Genomic DNA, 14475 nt, shown 5'->3' on the forward strand with positions numbered 1-14475 from the left:
GTTTGAAGAGACTAGTTGCAGCTTTTTAGAACGTCAGATACTTTTTGGTACAGCTTACGTTTTTCAGTTGGGGTTGTTCTCCGTATAGCGTAGAAGAGTAGATATACTTTTTTTTTACAACAAAGGAGACATCACAAGGGCACAAAAAAAAGAAACAATAAAAAAAAGCCCGCTACTCGCTGCTCCTTGAAATTTATTTATATATATTTACTTATATATTTATTGTTCCTTTTATTTGTTATGCATTTTTGATAGTGTATTTTATAGATTATTACGTATATGCTCATATTTAATTAGCTGTCTGTGCTTTTTACTTCAGATTTTATGTCTGTTTACTTGTGTTTTCTAAGATATTTATTACCCTCCTTCCCTCCTCTTCTATGATCATCTCTATTATCTCGTCATCGTTCTATTTCTCTCTCAATACTTTCACTTTCATTACCTCTTTCTCGGTGTCTCAGGTGTTTTGGAGCTCCTGAACAGGTAATAAATAGTATCTGCACTCCTCCCTCTCTCCCTGATTCGTCTCTTATAATAATAATAATAAAAATAATAATAAGTCTAATAAAAATAATAATGATGATAATTAATATAGCTCTAAAATGGCACCAACATCCTCAAACGTCAGCCTTTGTAGTGTAAGAAATAATAAAAATAATAATAGGTCTAATAATAATAATAATGATGATAATTAATATAGCTCTAAAATGGTACCAACATCCTCCAACTTTGTAGTGTAGGAATCAGGTCATAATTAGTCTCGGCAGGGACAAAGGGAGGCTGTAGAAGCGCCGTCCGTCAGAGTTAGGGGTCGTAATTGATGTCTATTGAAGCGTAGAGCAGCACGCCCCTGACCAATGGTGTGTCTTCCAGTGGCGTGTTCCCCAGGGCTGTACAGTGGTGGGAAGCAACAGCAATGTACTCCATGCCCAGTGGGAACCTTCGCGGACAAGTACTCAAGGTAATTTGGATTTGGATGTTTGTTTCCTTATCACTTCTCTAATCTTTTATACTATCTCATCCTTTTTCTACCTCCCTCATTGCTTTCAGTTTCAATCTCTCTTTCTCGGCGTCTTGGGTGTTTGGGGCTGCGAAATAGGTAGCTTAAAGTGCTTCCGTTCTCAACCCTCTCTTGTCCTTTAGTGGAGGGTGTGAACAGTGTCCTGACGGCGCCTCGACGGTCGGGAGCGGCGCCGACTCACGTGGACTCTGCGTACACCCAGACGGCAGGACGCCACGACCCCCGGCAGGCTTCCTCACACAGGTGGGTTCCGCTTCACCGCGCTCGTCGCCCCTCATTTCGGCGCCCAAGCCACATATTTGACAAGGCTTTCGTAGGAGTTTTGGGGATTTCCAGTGATAGTTTTATGACCCTTCTGGTAGTCTGACCCTTCTTCTGTATCGTGAACCTAAAAAAAACTCATTTGAACCCGATTGATCTCCGTTTTGGCCTTTTGAAATAGTTGATGTAAGGGAAGGAAGCGTCTGACAGTACCGGCCTCAGCCTCCTCTCTGCCCCCAGCGTCTGAGAGCTGAGCGTGTGCGTAGTTCTAGGAATCGATTTTTCCCTGTCAGTAGTGTTTGTTTTAATGTTATTTTTTCTACGTTTTGACATCTTCATTTCCTTTTTATACTTGTTATTCTTGAACCTGATTGTTATATGGCACAGTCTCGGGTCTCCATATTTCAAGAGGAGTTAATATATTTCAAGGGGAGACGTGTTTTGTAAGTAAAAAGGGTTTATAGAGAGTTTGTAGAAAGCGAGAGAGCTTGTAGTACAACCGTTTGCGTATAGTGTTATTTCCTTTATGTTAGAAGTCAGTTAATTACAACAACATATACATGTTTATATATATATATATATATATATATATATATATATATATATATATATATATATATATATATATATATATATAAAATACTAAAAAGCCAAACTAAGCGAATGTCTGTTAATAAACACTAATGCAACGTTTGAAAAAAATGGCGTTTGTTTTAATTTAGATGAGATGAGACTTTTGGTGGTTTTTAAGTATTTATCCGTTTAAAGGTTACACTTGCTTAGCTTTGGGTATTTATGCTTCTAGTTATCATAGTTGCCTCTTTTTCTATTGGTCCTAATATTACTTATATCTAATACTCAACCATTTTCAGGTACAATAATTTTGCTTCCAAATAACAGGTTTAGGCAGCGGGCCAAGGACCGGACAAACAAACAACCTACAAAAGGTAACATTAACAGGACACACACTTGGCCATGAGGTGGATAATTATGTTTTGCCCTTAATGTTAGTAACAGACAGTCTAATGCCTCTGGCTCATCACTCTTTCGGGTACACTTATGAGAAGGTGTAATGCATTTGTCCCGCCCACACTCACTCCCTAACGACGGCTGCTTTCCCTCATAGATTGCACTACGTAAGAAAACATGGAAACCGAGGGAACCATTTTCGTGGACGGTAGGTTTCGCCAACGTGAGGATGAGGTATTTCTGGTGCTGGTGCTGGTGCTGGTGCTTGCTGGGGGCGTGTTAGTGCTTTCCTGGGGCTTGTGTGATCGTCTGCCTGTGTTAGGGGCCCGTCAGACCTCCTAACTCGCTTAACTTGTCCCGCAATTAAGTGAAGATAATCGAAGTGAGCTAAGTGAGTGCAAGAGGTCAGACGGCCCCCTGATGCAGCAGTGTACCCCGAGACGTACTTGTTCCGCACACGTGTCTATGGGTCGTATTTTAAAACATTTCGTCGCCCAAGTTCACATATTTGACATGGCTTTCGTAGGAGCTGTAGGCCTTTCCAGGGGCAGCTTTATGACCCTGGTGGTAGTTTGACCCTTCTTCTGTGCCATGAACCTTAAAAACACTCATGAAAACCCGATTGATCCCCTCTTTGACCTTTAGAAATAGTTGATGTGAGAAGCGATGGTGTCTTAAAATACAGCCCTATGTCTAACGTGCCCTGTGCAGTAGTCTTCATAACCAGGACCAGAGTACCTTTTTCTTCTCCAAGCAGCGGGGATTTATTTTTCTCTGCCCCATTTCTGTCTCACTCCCTCTCATGTAAAAAACGAGCGTAGAAAATAATCACTTTTTCGTCCCCTTTTCCTTCTCCACGTATTGTGTGTGCAAGGTGTAAGGGGCTGGGGTGACCTTTACTCAGGGTCCCCCACTCACTCCAGCTTTCCTTCCGCGCTGCAGTAGTCTATGACACCGCAAGGAGCTCAGACCTGGCTCCTCGTATACCATGTAGCCAGTGTGTCTTCTGTGTAACATTTACTTCTGTGAGGAACATCTTATCTCGTCTGATAACATGTGTACTTGTCTCACCATTTCTTTCTATGTGTAGCTTAATTCACACTGCTAACATTTTTGGCTACTCGTTATGTAGATAGAGCTAATACCGTCCAGTGTAGATCACCTGGTGTCCCGCTGGCGGCTGGACTGTCCCGCGAAGCAGTGACTGCCTACGTGTGGGCGTGGCCGTGTTGTCCCTTGAGTCTGTTTGTCTCTCTGTGGTTAATACTTTCACTAAAACTTTCTTCTTCCCCGAGTTGAAATTAACGCCTTACGAAAAATGTGTCATCACTAGATGGTAGTCATGAGGTACATTATCATTTATGAAGAGTAATGAATAATTCAGTTATAGTTTTTTCGCCAACAACACTAAACAGATGACAAAAACACGAAACCTTTTGTTATTAGGACAATGACCCATACGTCTTACATCATCTAACACAACATTTTGGTCACCTTACACTAATTCATATTTTTAACTAGAAAATTGATAGTCTTAAAACTAGCACAAAAAATAATTTATTATTTGTTACAATCATGAGACATCATCCCAGGATAAACTAATCAAGTCACTACTAGATCTAGCAAGACCATCACACTGCAGATAGAGACCATGTATTATCTCTAGTGTAGCCACAAATAGAATAACCACCATCAATATAGAGCAACCGCTGCATCCCAAGATCAGACATTTTCCCAAAGAGCAGCCACTTGCATTACCTGGGCGTCTTTGCAGTAATCCCGTGCACGGCGAGGCGGTGGCCAGCGCCTCGGTGGACGGCTCGCGGGGCAGGACGCTGGCCAGCCAGTTCTTCGACACCTTCTCCTTGGCTTCACTTCGCCCCGGGTCCACGCTCGCCATCGCCCACGCCCGAGCGCGCGGCGGCCCCAGCAGCCACACGCAGGCCCTCGCGCACGCCAGGGTCACCACCTACGGCGGGTAAAACTCCTGCTGCTTCTTCTGTGGCTTCAATTAATCGCCGGGAAAAGGTGTACGGATGACGGCTGTGCTGTGTGTGTCGTGCTGTGGGGCTGTTTAGTGGTGTCTGTGCAGGAGGTGTTTTGGTTTGTTGCGGTGAGTCAGTGAGATTTCTCAGTGTCTGGAGAAAACCAAGAAGGCTGCATGAAATTCCATGGATTCCAGCTGGTGGAAGTTTAGTTTTTTGTTTTGTCATATATAGCATGGGTGATAGATTCAACCTCCTGCATGCAGACGTTAACATTGTGATAAATATAATGCACGAATGACTCCTACAAATATATTTAGGGATGAGTGAAACATTAAAGCTTCTTTGACCTGATGAAATATTAGGGAACGCAGAAAACAAAGTGATGATGTGTCTTGGCCGGCCTTATTTGATATTCTGAATGTGTGTTTCCTGTAGAATGTAAAAAAAGAAAAAAAAAAAAAAACGTGTAGATGACACAAAAGGGAAGAATACGAAGAAAAGTACTGAAAACAAAGCGAGTTGTGTTTATTGGAGTGGCTTCAGGGATTTGATGTTCCGCACTGGTTCTGCAGCACCCCTGCTCGTCGATACCAAGAAGAGATGTTGATTATTATAACAAGCAGCATGAACGTCGCTCCCCTTCACAATCTACTACAAGGAAGCAGACAATGGCATGAACATCTGAACTCCTGTATTTGTAAACCCTGACAAACATCCGGAACATCTGTCTTTCCTTACTGTCTCTTACAAGGAAGCTGAAATATTGGTACAGGCTGAAATATTGCATGAGTATACCCCACAAGGTCAGTCAGCAAAACATCGTCAACACAAGCAATGGCAGACGGTACAGAACGGCGCGGCAGAGTTCACTGGGTTAGATTGAAACAGGCGGACTTCATCTCCATAAGTTTTCCGTCACTTGTGCCCGGTACTACCCGAGGCTGAAATATTGCATGAGTATACCCTACAAGGTCAGTCAGCAAAACATCGTCACCACAAGCAAGGGCAGACGGTACAGAACGGCGCGGCAGAGTTCACTGGTCAGATTGAAGCAGGCGGACTTCATCTCCATAAGTTTTCCGTCACTTGTTCCTGATACCACCTAAATCAGCTGCTACATTTGGCCTCACCCCTTTCATTTGTATTTCGAAGGCAATATATGGAGCAAATGTCACATAGAAGCTTCTGACACCAAGGAAAAGGATTCAGGATTATTGAGAGGCATTATTGGAGTTTCGAGGAGGGCAGGCAGAAAAGGGATCTGGGAAAAGTATTAAATCATTTTCGTCCACGGAGGTGTAAGTGGTATCGCCTCTGCACGGTCGCTCTATGTATGTTACAAAGGAATATTCAATCGCTCTCTCGTTTATATTGGAATTGCAGGCGAGATCAGAGCAGCCATGTCAAATTATCGTACTCTGAGCATTGCATGTATCATTTTTAGGCTCTAGGAAACTCGCAACCACACAAATAACGATAGAAAATTAAAGTTAGCGTTAAAACTGTTTAATATTGGTGGTTTTCGTTCTTTTTTGCTACAGTGTTCGGTCAGAAACTATGAAAATGCAATGCGCTGAGTACGATAATTTGACAACGCAGGATCAGAGCCACTTCATTCAGCCATACCGTTTCACATACAGAACTGAGCGTTATTTTCTCGCATGAATATTAAAAAGTGCGGACGCTAGCTGTCACGCAACGGATGAAAGAAAGAAAAAAATGTCAGCTTCCGTGATATTGGGGGATGGACTGTTTTATAAGTGACATCTGGTGCTTTAATTTTCCCGCCCCAGATATTCAATAACGGAGAAATATCCTGAGCGCATCCATTTATTAATACTGAGCCACACCGAGTATCCTAAATTGAATCCGCTTTTGTTATATATTTGGAGCCATTTGATTTCCTTTTCTGCTGGACTAAGGGCCGCTTCCACAGTCACTTTGTTTTGATCGATACCACTGGCGGTGATCGACGCTATAGTTTTCCACGTGAAACTGGCCTATGGGGTAGTGGCGGCTACAGAGGAAGCGAGAGGTGTTGAGAGTGTGAGGTAAGGTGCGGGGCTAGGCTAACCCCGCAGCCGCCACTACCCCATCGGCCAGCTTTACGTGGAAATAGTACAGCGGCGATAACAGCCATTGGTAACGATCAAAACAAACAAAATGACTGTGAAAGCGGCCCTAAGAACCGTGAAGCTCTCGAATGTAAAGCGTCTTACCAAACGTAAATTCGTTCCCATTTGGCTTTGCGTTGAATAATTGAGCAACTCGAAAATGGTTCACCTGTGTAGTTCAGTGCGGCAAGGGCTGGTGCGTCTCTTGGTGGACCCTTCCCTGCATCTGCTCTGTCGGCCTTGATAGGGAGGCCAAACGTTTTCCTTGAGTGGCCAAGTTCTCTCTCCCTCTCTAAACTAAACTTTCCAGCCAGAGCCGCGTATCAATGCTGCAGATTTGGGCCACTCGGTACGTCAATAACCAGGTTGAGGGTTGATGTTCGTCTTGTAACTCTTCTTGTAGCTGTTCAGAGGTCAGGTTCTTCTCGTCTCCTTTAAAAAATGCCACGTGTGTATCTTCATCCCTCTCGATCTGTAATAACAAGGTCGAAGTGTGTCTTGTTGTTCAGAAGATTCGAGCAATGGCTGTTTATTGTAAGATCGAACTCTATTTCTGCTCCCTTGGCCTTGGCACACGACGCGGCCTGGGGGTCCTTCGCACACAAGACGCACCTCATCTCTGGACACCAAGACCTCTTACCTCGCCTCCGACGCTTCCCAGAAACTTGACGGAGGAGACGAAGGAGTTCAGGCAGGCGGAGGTTTGTTTGCTGTGTTTACCTGAGTTTCTTAACCTGCTTTTGTTTTATTTGTTTTTCTTTGGTTTCATTTATTTTTTGTTGTTGTCGATGTCACGGCTCGGCGCGGACTGTCGACTGGGAACTGTTGGTGCTTCCGTTCAGTGATTTAGGGCATGACGAGGAGGGCAATTCATAGGTTTAAGCTTTAATTCGACAACCAAACGGAGGGAGTAAGAAGAGAAGCGTCATGACTGGCATCTTACCCCCGTGGTTGTTCTAGCATTTATACATTTTTCACTGTGTCAGAACTTACTTTATTTTCCTGGTAAAACTTAACACTTCACTCTGTTGCATTCTTTTGTGTGTAATGCTTTTGAGTTTGTATTATATGTATTTCCTCATATTACATTTCCAGTATCTGTTATAGTCATAATTTTACACACCCGCGTGATGACTGCCAACACTACTACTGTAAGCGCCTCGGTGGAGAAGTGATCTCTTTAGAACTTTATCGAAGCCTCGTTTTCGTCGTCCACAAACTTTGGCCCAGCTCGAGCGGATCCCCGATTTCCGTTTTCTGTTTTCGTCGGCAACTCAACTAAACTCGCGTCGCCTGAGGGATGCAATCAGCCCGGCCACCAAACTCAACCAGATTTTGTTCCGCAGGTGTTCTTAGTGTCTGTTTTCTGAGAACTTCTTTGGTATGATGTCAGGTACCGGCCACACTACCCCTGAGGCAGAACGAAGACTTGGAATATGAAAAAAAAGTCACCTTGGCCTATCTGAGCCATTGCAGCAGTATCCTTTAGGTTTGTCTTCTTTGTAAAATCTAAGAAAATTTAATCAAAACATTATTATATATATGAAACAAAGATCATATTTGGACATACGAAGCCGTCAAGACAGAAGATTCTTATAAGTTGATGAATATGATTGATTGTAAATGGTCGGTGTATAGGAAAAAAAAATCATCCCTTTTCGGTTTTATTTTGGCGAGGCAGCGCAAGGACGGCTCAGAGTTTGCTTCAGTTTGCTGGACGACTTGAACGCGGCTCTTTTGTATCTTCCTAGTTGACATTAACACATAAGTCGAATTAGTTCTTAGCGGTGAGAGTGAAAGCCGCCACAAACCCATGCACTAACAATGCCATTAGACAGTATAAACCCTTCCTATCTTAACAGTGAAATTGTGAAAACCGCTACAAACACACTAACAACGCTATCTGACAGTGTAAACCCTTCCTATCTTGGCGGTGAAATGTTAAAACCGCTACAAACCCACACTAACAACACCATAAGACAATATAAAGTGTAAACCCTTTTTATTTTCGACTAGCCGCTTCATCTCAACAACCATTTACACTTCCTCTCTTACTTAAATTCAAAGTCTTCCTCGATGTAAAATAACTACAATCCACATAATGCTTACTATCTTGATATTATTTTCATGTATGACTTTTTTTTTCGTTAGTTAGTGTGCTGGCGCCAAATGTTATAATGTCACTTGTTAACACGTAATGGTTTATATTGTACGCGGCTGATACCATAGTCTTCCAAATATGTCGAGCGCGGTCTGGCGTAGGCTCCCGCGGGTCCTTTCCTCCCCTCTACTCTGCCACACATTCCCAACACCTATCTCTTCCTCTCATATGTAAGCTATAGGTAACATATGACAGGAAAAAATAGGTGTTGGGACTGTGTGGCAGAGCAGAGGGGAGAAATTGACCCGCGGGAGCCAACGCCAAAACGGAATCGACAATTTGGTTTCACTATACTAAACATTCATGGTCATCTTCGTGTTCTGTGTTCAGTGAGTCAAAGATTATTGTGTGTAAGTCATATTTTATTCATAATCGAGGACCTTCTAACGGTAGCAACTCGTACGACCCATAGATAAGAAAAAAAGAAGTAAATCGAAGTTTGTTTTGTAATAGGTTTTACTAGTAAGACTGTCACTTTAAGTTTGTGTATATTTATGGGTCGAATTTGTCACGTTTCTCTATGTTCAAGAAGTCATGCAACCGCGAAAACAACATAAAACAGCGGTGAACATATGTTAATTTAGTGCCTCGCCCCCGCAGCGTGAGTCTGTAAATACATAGCGTCGAGGTGCAGGTGGGGGGTAGGTGAAAGGGCGCCACTCCGTGCCGCTCACCTGCAGTCAGTCTTCCCGTCACGCTGCGGTGGACGAGGTGGGTCAGGTGTGTCCCGTTTGTACTCTTCTCCGTAAGGCCGTGTGTATATGTATGTAATAGGATATATAGATAGACCGTAAGTTATTTCTGTGTGCTAGGATAACCTTTTCTGCTGTATCATTGAAAATTGTTAGATATGTATACTAAAAACACTTTAAGGTTAATCAAATGCTCCCCAAGAACCAGTTTGTGCCATGTGAGGTGAGTTCAGAGGGTGAACTTTACGTGCCAGGAGAAAAAAACTGTTCTTAGGAGGATTAATTAGTCTTGTTTATCCCTTGTATTAAGTCCCGGAGGCCGCACTGCGTCTGTGCTGCACCAAACGATGTACATTTTATGAAATAGATATACCTACGATGAACCTTTCCTCATTCATGCTCTTCCAGTTGAGTGAATGTGGCTGATTCAATTATTCCCGTGAAGAAAGTTTGTTGGGGCGTCTGCTGGAGGGTGTGGGGTATGGGGGGGAGGTAAATAATGAGTTTAACACACATACACAGTGTATCTCTCAATAAAAATATATAAAAACAAATAGAAAAAACTAAAATACAGATACGGTAAACAACTAATTCACCAACATATTCGCCAATATTTTTTCCTGTTACTTATATTACGTATATAAAGTTAGAACCCAAGAAATTGCTGTTCCTCTCACTCTTGCCTTGTGCACAGGCGCAGCATCACCGACGCAGCAGCCGACTGACAGAGCTGTGAAATCAGCAGTTGCCCGCTAGTCCTCGTGGAGGTGGGCACTGTTGTGTCATTTGCTCTCCTGTGCATTTTTTTTTAATCCTACTATCTTGCAGATGTCTGAAGCCTGCAGCCTGAGGCAGGTGCAAAAGATGGCTGAAGGCGCCAAAGGTGCTTCAGGAAGAGGTGAGAAACTCTTTGTGTGTGTGTGTGTGTGTGTGTGTGTCCTGGGCAGCATCAGAGGGTGAGGATCGAAATAGTTTCCTTAACAAGCGTTGTTCATTGAACCGGTTAGGTACCATTTTTCTGCCTTCAAGGAAAACTATTTATTTCAATAGCGACTAAAAATGAACATCATCCGCCGTACTTAATTTCGCCTTATATTTTCAAAGCTTTAGAACAAATAATTTCACGTCATGCGCCCTCCCAGGCGAGTCGGGCGGAGGCGGGGCCGCAGAAGAGCCCGGCCGAGGCTGGCGAGCAGGGTTCGGGACGAGGAGCGAGACAAGTCTCGAAACGAGGCTCCGAGCAGCGCTCAGGCCCTGCTCCCCGGCGTGGCCAAGGTGACGCTCCACCCGCAGACCCGCGCCGTGGAGGCCGCCGCCCCCTCGCTGAAGAGTTGGGTCATGGTTCCGCTCGATAACCACAACACATTGCCGGCCCTCATCAACGGCCGGCGCTGCGTCTTGTACGTGGACTGCGGCACCACGTCCGCCATGATCGCGCACCACCTCGCCGCTAAGCTGGGGCTGCTCGAGAAAGTGTCGTTTGTCAAGAGTTATGAATTGCAGCTGTGGACCACCAAGGAGCGGCACAGCCTCAAGGTGGTGGAGAACGTGCAGGTGGAGCTGGCCGGCGGTGTGGAGCTCTGCTGCACCTTCCTTGTGCTGCCTGAGAACATGAAGTCCGCGCTGCCGGATATCCTCCTCGACAATTCGACGCTCCGTCAGGCTGGCGCTATTCAGGAGTTTACCGCGTCGGCGTGCGCCCTTTACTTTCCCCGCAGCAGGCCGCGCAGGACGGCCATTAAGGGGGGCGACTCCCAGTACGTGCTCGACGTAACCCTCAGACGCAGATTTAGGCGCGCCAAAAAGCTGAACGTCCACGTGGACACGGGCGCCACTTCATTCTATATGTCGCCGCGGTGCGTGGACACGATCCTCTGCCTGCCGCCCGTGCCCTGCTGCGTATCGCTGGTGCTGACGGAAGACATCGTGGTGACCAGCGACCTCGTGCGCAAGGCGGGCACGGACACTTTTGATTTCGTGGTGGGCAAAGAGATGTTGTCGAGGTACAGGAGCATCTTGGATTTTGCCTCCTACTCGCTGTATTTTCGCGTGGGTGAGCGAGTGTTTCGCCTCAAGCTGCGGAGGAGCCGCACGGTGTGAGACCCCGCTCTGTTAGCTCCTGGCCCGCCGCCTACTTGCCACTCATTTTTCGCTGCATTTACCTGAACACCGCGTGGACACGTGTCATTTTAACTTTTGCATGTTTATTTTTGGCTTCCTTGTTTGTTCGTGTGTGTGTATTTAATTTTCACTCTGCATGTTGGTGAATAATGTATTTGCCTGTCAGTGAAAACTTCTTTAGAGAGCACACAGCATTCCCAGCACGTGGACGACTGACTGGGAATCGATATAACGCGTCGGGGATGCCACACCTTCCGGAACATGCAACACCAAAAAATAAATGAATAAAGAACAGTACCTAAATTTTACTCCCTAAAAAGACTGATTAAGATTAAGAGAAACTATACAAAAGGGCTTCCTGATTCGGTGCTAAAAACTAAGGTACATGTTCAGCTTTCCTTCAAGAACAAAAATGTACATTTCTTAGGAATACATTATTACACTCAGGCTCGGGTATGATGTCCGTTTTGGCAGGGGTCTGTTCGGGGCCCCAGCGCTACCAAATTCAGCCTTCCGAGTAAGGACAGCCGTCGAAGTAGTCATCATCGCGTGGGGAGGTGAGGGAGGAAGTGTGTCCTTGATCGCTGACAACGTCGGAAATCAAAAAGTCACGTTATGGGATTTATTAATTTCTTTGACAGTTCCTCTAAAAAGCGACACTCATCGTATTGTACCCTTAGTTAAAGTATGCTGAAAGTTCAATACGCAATTTCAAATAGTAAATAGCTGATATTTTTTTTATTACGTCAAGGCCTATAGCGCCAGTAGGCTTGTTTGAGGGGCCTGGATGGTAGTCGGCCCCAGCCCGTATTGGCGCAGGCAGGTGTTTATAGTGGCGCCATCTTCTCTTAGCTCATGGTGCCCCCCGGAACTCGTTCTTGATTCACTTGGACGGTTTCCTCTAGAGTCCGGGTTGATGGGGTGGTCTTCAGGACAGCATGTGTGTAGTTTTAAGCCACTCGGCGGTGACTGAAAAATCCAAGGTGGTAGCGTGGGGATTCGAACTCGCGTCGTGGGGTGATGCGGCAAAACTGTGGAGAGACTCGGGGGCCACCCAAACGGATGTCATATTCGTGTCGGACTGTAGTGAAGATGCGTCTTGGTGTGGCGAAACCCCAAAATGTGAAACATCACGAAAAAAGTACCAGACCGTGTAAGAGGAGAGTTTTTTTTTTTTTTTTTTTTTACAGCTAAGGGGACAGTTCAAGGGCGTAAAGAAAAATATATAAAAAAACCCCCGCTACTAACTGCTCCTGAACAGAGGTCAAAGGAGTGTCCAAAAAGTGAGGTCAATTTCGGGAGGAGAGGTGTCCTGATACCCTCCACTACCAACGTTGCCAGATTGTCGTACTCAGCCGTTCATATTTCCCGACTTCCTACCCCAAAACTGTCTTCTGGGCTCCATTAACAAAACCCATTTATAGTTATCGTTAAAAGAGTTATATCTTGATGTTTCTTGGCAATAGTTAGGCGTCAGAAACCGGTAAAGTGTATGCTCTGAGTACGATAATCTGAAAAACCGGTATAGTCAATGCTCTGAGTACGATAATCTGAAAAACCGGTATAGTCTATGCTCTGAGTACGATAATCTGAAAAACCGGTATAGTCTATGCTCTGAGTACGATAATCTGAAAAACCGGTATAGTCAATGCTCTGAGTACGATAATCTGAAAAACCGGTATAGTCTATGCTCTGAGTACGATAATCTGAAAACTGGCAAATTCTATGCTCTGAGTACGATAATCTGGCAACGGTGGATAGAGCTGCATTTTTAGTAGGCTCAGGGCGACGGAGGATTTAGGAGGCAACCAACATGTCCCGGGTGCTGAATCCTCGCTTGTAATCCGGTTCAAGGTGGTGGCAAGCAGGATTAAAAGAGTGTTTTACTGTAGATTTTATTTTCATGACTTTTTTTCATTTGTGTGCTGGAGCCAAATGTTTTTATGTCCTATGTTACCGCGTAAAAATAATGCTTTTGATAAGTCTTTCTTTTTACGAGTAACCATTCTTTTAGTCCTGGTGACCCGGTTCTGGTGGCCGGCGGGCAGGCAGGCGGAGAGACGGGTTGGCCTTAAGTTTATATTTAAAGCCCTTAGGCTCTTAGTGTGTCTCCTTCAACCATAAGAAAAAAAGTTAATGGAAAGCTCTCCTCAGCGAATGTGGTAATTAAAAATCTTGCGACCGCACTTGTCAAATTTAACACTTTTTCCTTTTAACTTGGGCGAATTATTTTTCGTCCTCATTTCTTTTTCAACAAGGATACTAAAGTAGCATGGCGGTCAAATTATTTGAGTCAGGTAAGAAAAAAAATGAACAGCGGCTGCGACTCAAGGCGTAGGTGACGGGCTGAGAGCGGAGGGGTGTAGGGTGTCGCGGACGGGCCTGGCGGGGAGGCAAGAGGGATGAGGGTGATTTCTCCGTGTCGTTCAGCTAAAGATATCCAGAGTGTGATTGCATCTATTTTTGTTCGGTCTGAATCGCGACTGTGTCCCATTGTTGCAGCTCTCTATTGAAGACGGGTGTAGAAAAAAATGTTCTGTTCACAATGCATCTCAACATAAAAGTATGTGAAATGTATGATAATGCAACATATTACTCAAAGAAGTGAGTCTTTTGGTGTAACAGGTTTCAACATGAAAAGGGAATGAAAAAATATCGAGTGTAATATACATTAGAAGTGTGTGTACTTACTTACACAGCTTCTCGAGAGTAAACAGCTGTGTTGCCAAGGAAACAAAATACAAAAAGGAGGCAGCGTACGGCCTCCTTACCATAGGTGGCCCTTCTATCGTGGGTTTCTTTCCTTATCAACACACAAAGGGCCGCGGCGCCCCTCGCCTCGCCTTTGTGTGTCAGGGCGGCCAACGCGCCCAGCCTGCCCCACCCTCGCTGACGCACTAATGGTGTTCAAACTAATAATTAAGACGCTAACGACCGCCTCCCCTGAGATGGTAATTAAGGGAATAAACAGACACCTTTTAGGCGTCCCGTGTGTACCTGAGGAGAGGAATTCGTGGAGTGGGAAGGTTTGCTTTGGAGTTTAATACAGAGTAGACTCCGTTGTAAAGCAATGCTTTTTACTACCTGGGAGCCGAGTATTTCTCTTTGGGCTCCTTATCCAGTGTGTGTGTGTGTGTGTGTGTGTGTG

The 14475-nt window shown here is 44.8% G+C and overlaps 2 protein-coding genes across 3 annotated transcripts in view; both read left to right on the forward strand.

Annotated features, from left to right (window-relative positions):
• Window positions 1–9589, forward strand: part of LOC126983838 (fibrillin-1-like) — a 184982-nt gene extending 175393 nt beyond the window's left edge. The window contains exons 38-40 of the mRNA XM_050836970.1: window positions 874–961; window positions 1144–1264; window positions 4026–9589. Coding sequence (XP_050692927.1) covers window positions 874–961; window positions 1144–1264; window positions 4026–4233 — 417 coding nt within the window. The 3' untranslated portion in view covers window positions 4234–9589. The remainder of the gene's footprint in view (window positions 1–873; window positions 962–1143; window positions 1265–4025) is intronic.
• Window positions 9590–9793: 204 nt separating this feature from the next.
• LOC126984077 (parathyroid hormone/parathyroid hormone-related peptide receptor-like) overlaps window positions 9794–14475 on the forward strand; it is a 115416-nt gene continuing 110734 nt past the window's right edge. Inside the window, exon 1 of one of the 2 annotated variants that reach the window (XM_050837475.1) lies at window positions 9794–10104. The gene's annotated coding sequence lies outside the window, so the exon portion shown is untranslated. The remainder of the gene's footprint in view (window positions 10105–14475) is intronic. The other variant, XM_050837473.1, reaches the window with a different exon arrangement.

The sequence above is a fragment of the Eriocheir sinensis genome, chromosome 55 (genome assembly GCF_024679095.1).
Source record: "Eriocheir sinensis breed Jianghai 21 chromosome 55, ASM2467909v1, whole genome shotgun sequence".
Taxonomy (NCBI): domain Eukaryota; kingdom Metazoa; phylum Arthropoda; class Malacostraca; order Decapoda; family Varunidae; genus Eriocheir; species Eriocheir sinensis.